The 3,512-nt window shown below is 42.2% G+C and overlaps 1 protein-coding gene across 1 annotated transcript; it reads left to right on the top strand.

The window, feature by feature from the left end:
• LOC136973524 (uncharacterized) lies at window positions 1-1,032 on the top strand. Its single transcript, XM_067268251.1, has 2 exons — window positions 1-249; window positions 349-1,032. The coding sequence occupies exons 1-2, from the start codon at window positions 1-3 to the stop codon at window positions 1,030-1,032; spliced, it is 933 nt and encodes a 310-aa protein (XP_067124352.1).
• The last annotated feature ends 2,480 nt before the right edge of the window (window positions 1,033-3,512 follow it).

Here is a 3,512-nt window from a genome sequence, read left to right as displayed (position 1 = left end):
ATGAAATGGATCACCGCCAAGACGTGGGGTCTCAACTTCGCCAATACCAACCTTATTTACCAGGCCGCCATTGAGCCGGCAATGCTGTACGCTGTCCAGGTTTGGAGAGAAGCACTGGACAACGTCCACATGCGAAGAAAGCTGACATCAATACAGAGAAAATTTATGATAAAAATTAACAGGGCTTACAACACAGCCCCCACAAATGCACTCCAAATTATGGCAAATATCCCACCGATCCATCTGAAAGTAAAATATATATATTGGTACTGGCTACTAACATCAACGACTATACAACGTGGATACGACACCCCGATAACGACGAGGTTTACAATGAAATAAAAAAAGGACAATAATCTCATCAACATTAACAAAGCAAACTGTGGAATCGACAGGAAACTTAAGCGCGACGAATACGCTAATCACCCAGCTGGAAATACCAACTACAATATCAACTGGGATAACGAAGAAAATAAACAAAATAAAGCAAAATGGAAGATTTACACGGACGAGTCAAAAGGTGACAACGGCACTGGAGCCGGTTTCACAATTAGGAACAGTAACAACAGAACCATATATCAACACTATTACAAATTGGACACTCACTGTACTAACTCCCAGGCGGAGATGTTCGCTCTTTTGAAAGCGATTGAGCATGTTCTGAACAACTGCGACATTTTCAGGGGTAGCATACATGTCTTGACCGACAGCAAGGCAGCCCTCCACATCTTAAACCACTTGCGAAATCCAACAGTTTTGGCAAAGTGCCTGTTCAACGCTGCCAATACCCTCGGTGCCAAAAGGAAGTTGACTTTTGGATGGGTACGTGGCCACAGTGGAAACCAAGGTAATGAGATGGCTGATAAACTGGCCAAATTAGGGGCCAACAACAGTATCCTCCCCTCTTTCAAAGACACTCCCCAGGTCAAGATAAAAAGACATTTTGTCAATCATCGACGCTATCTGGCAGAGGGATTGGGAGACAGCGGATACCAGAAGGAGCTGCTTTCGGGATATCCCCTCAGTGTGTAGCCTTTCTCCTTGTCTGTACAATGTCCCTAATAAATTAACCACACAGGTTCTTTTGGGGCACGATAACTTCCCCGCTTACTTGACCAGGTTCAAGTTAAGTAACAACGACAGGTGTGACTGCCCTGAAAAGGATGTAGGTGATGCTACACACTTCGCCTTCCACTGTGCGAAATACGACAACCAACGGGCAAGGCTAATAAAGGAATATCTTACTCACAACCCAAGATGGCCTCTTATAGAAAACAAACTGTTCGAAAACAAAACTCTTTGGAGAACCTTTGAGGAGTACATCTATAAAACCGGTGCCCTTACGGAAAACAACGTTGATCAAAGGCGAAACACAGAGGAAAACACAACAGACGAAGAAACTACAATACAAGACGAGAACACAGAAGAGGAGGAAGAGTCCGGGGAGGAAGTGTCGATATAGTCATTTCCTACTGTTGTATCTTCAATCCATGTACATTGTGCTGCAATCTCTGTGTTTACCCACTTCTATTTGTGCGCTTGCACGTACTGAGTCACTGTGACCATGTGCTTGCGTTGTGTTCTGTGTAAATACCGTGCATTATTGGATCTGTGATTGTTAGATTAAGGCTCTATCATTGTCGGGTATACCATGTATATTCTCCTACGCCTCTCACTGATCTTGTCTGTAATTGTATATGTTTGGCCTACGTACTCTGTGTGTACTTCGGTACATCTTGTAGGTCAGTTTGACCTTTTCTCGCTCCACCATTAATGTGCATCATTGCCATCTTAGGCTTCCTAATCTCTAGGAGCAACTTTTTATGTACTATGTAAATATGTTAACACGACCAGTTAGCCAGCATTGTATATACTTCTGTCTATTTCACGTATAATTGTAATCTTATGTATGTATTATGTATGTGTTATGTAATTTTACTCTCTTTTGTATTCTGTTTTGGTTTAATAAAAGAACCGATGCAGGCGTTCTCTGGTCCCATGCCTCCCTTCCCAACTTTCCTATCCCCCCTTTCTTTTCACACTTCACATCACATGCTTTCTCTTCCTTCCTTTCCAAATAGAGCATAAGTCTGTAGCTTACAACAGACAGCTCTCTCTTTTCTTTAGTATTAATGTCTATAGGAAAGGAGAGGGCGTCGAGTAGTTATTTGGTTAAGTGGTGAGTTTTTGTGCTCCTGTTCGACCAGCGATATCTCCGGAAGTATTGATACCAGTGATTAAAGGATTACATTTTTGGAAACCGTAAGTCAAGACGAATCGATTGACGTCGAACTTGACGAGATTGGCCCACCCAATTTCAGTAGGCGACCGATTGAAAATTGGAATTTTTCGGCCCGCAATAAACGACCAGTGGAGCCCGCGGGCCCGGATTTGGACACAGCACCCTGAGGACTGTTGTACTGTGAGTACCCTATAAAAATTTTGGGCAAATTGGCCCACCCGTTTTGCTTTAATTCGACTTTTTTGTTCGGCATTCGGCGGGCCGCATCGGGCCACCTGGCAACCATCCACCAAAAATATCGTCAATATTCGAGGGAGGACCTTCTTGTTCACCCATATGCAAAGTTTCGTTGAATTAGGACCAGTAGTTTTCGAGAATTTACAATTTATAAATTTTTAGGTATTTCTCACTTGACCAAGTGTAACGGATTTTAACGGTTATTGACTCACGCCGATCGGCGTATTACGTCATTGTAGTGCAGTTGTTTTTTGCGTGCCTAGGGCTTGTCGCAAGCTGTCTTTTACGATTCCAGGTAGTGGATAACGGTGGAATAGACAGAACAACAACAGTGATACCACGATTGATTAATTATCTGCAATAGAGCACCAATGTAACAATTGTATTACTGATTAAGTAGTATAATTAGATTATTTAAGTGTAAGTCTATCTTTTAGTACTGTATTGCCGAGTTTTGCTCAGTGATACAGTATTGCTTTGGCACAGAGCCATCTTTCCAAAGACACACCTTCTAATTTAGTGTTACTGTTTTGCAATGGATACTACAATGGTGGAACTGAGGGTAACATTAAAACCCCTCGAGGAGGAGATCGAGGAAAATGGAATGGAAGTAAGCCAACAACAAGCAGATTCAGAAAAACAGACTGAAACCAAACTGCTGAAAGATGCTAACAAACTACTTGGGGTCATCCTCGAGCTCTGCCCAGAACATACGAATTCAGGTGTCAAGCAAAAGGAGAGAATCAAAATTCGGGCAAATGCAACCAAACTATTTGGCTACTTGCACGAGATGAATGCGATAGTGAAGGAAGCCAGGAGGGAGAGAACACAACAACAAAATGTCATACAACTTACTCAGCCAACATATTGCAAGATTGCCAGGAGAAACATCAAACCCAGTGAAACAACAAGGAAAATAATAAAATCAATTGATCAGAAATTAAACACTGAGGGCACCGGGGAATCACATGCAGTGCTCTTGTATCCCAAAGAACAAGATGACAAAAGCGTAAATATGAAAGAAATATCAGAA

This window comes from Centruroides vittatus, unplaced genomic scaffold (assembly GCF_030686945.1).
Source record: "Centruroides vittatus isolate TY-2023 unplaced genomic scaffold, ASM3068694v2 contig_319, whole genome shotgun sequence".
NCBI classification, from domain to species: Eukaryota; Metazoa; Arthropoda; class Arachnida; order Scorpiones; family Buthidae; genus Centruroides; species Centruroides vittatus.
This window is presented reverse-complemented; position numbering and strand designations above follow the sequence as displayed.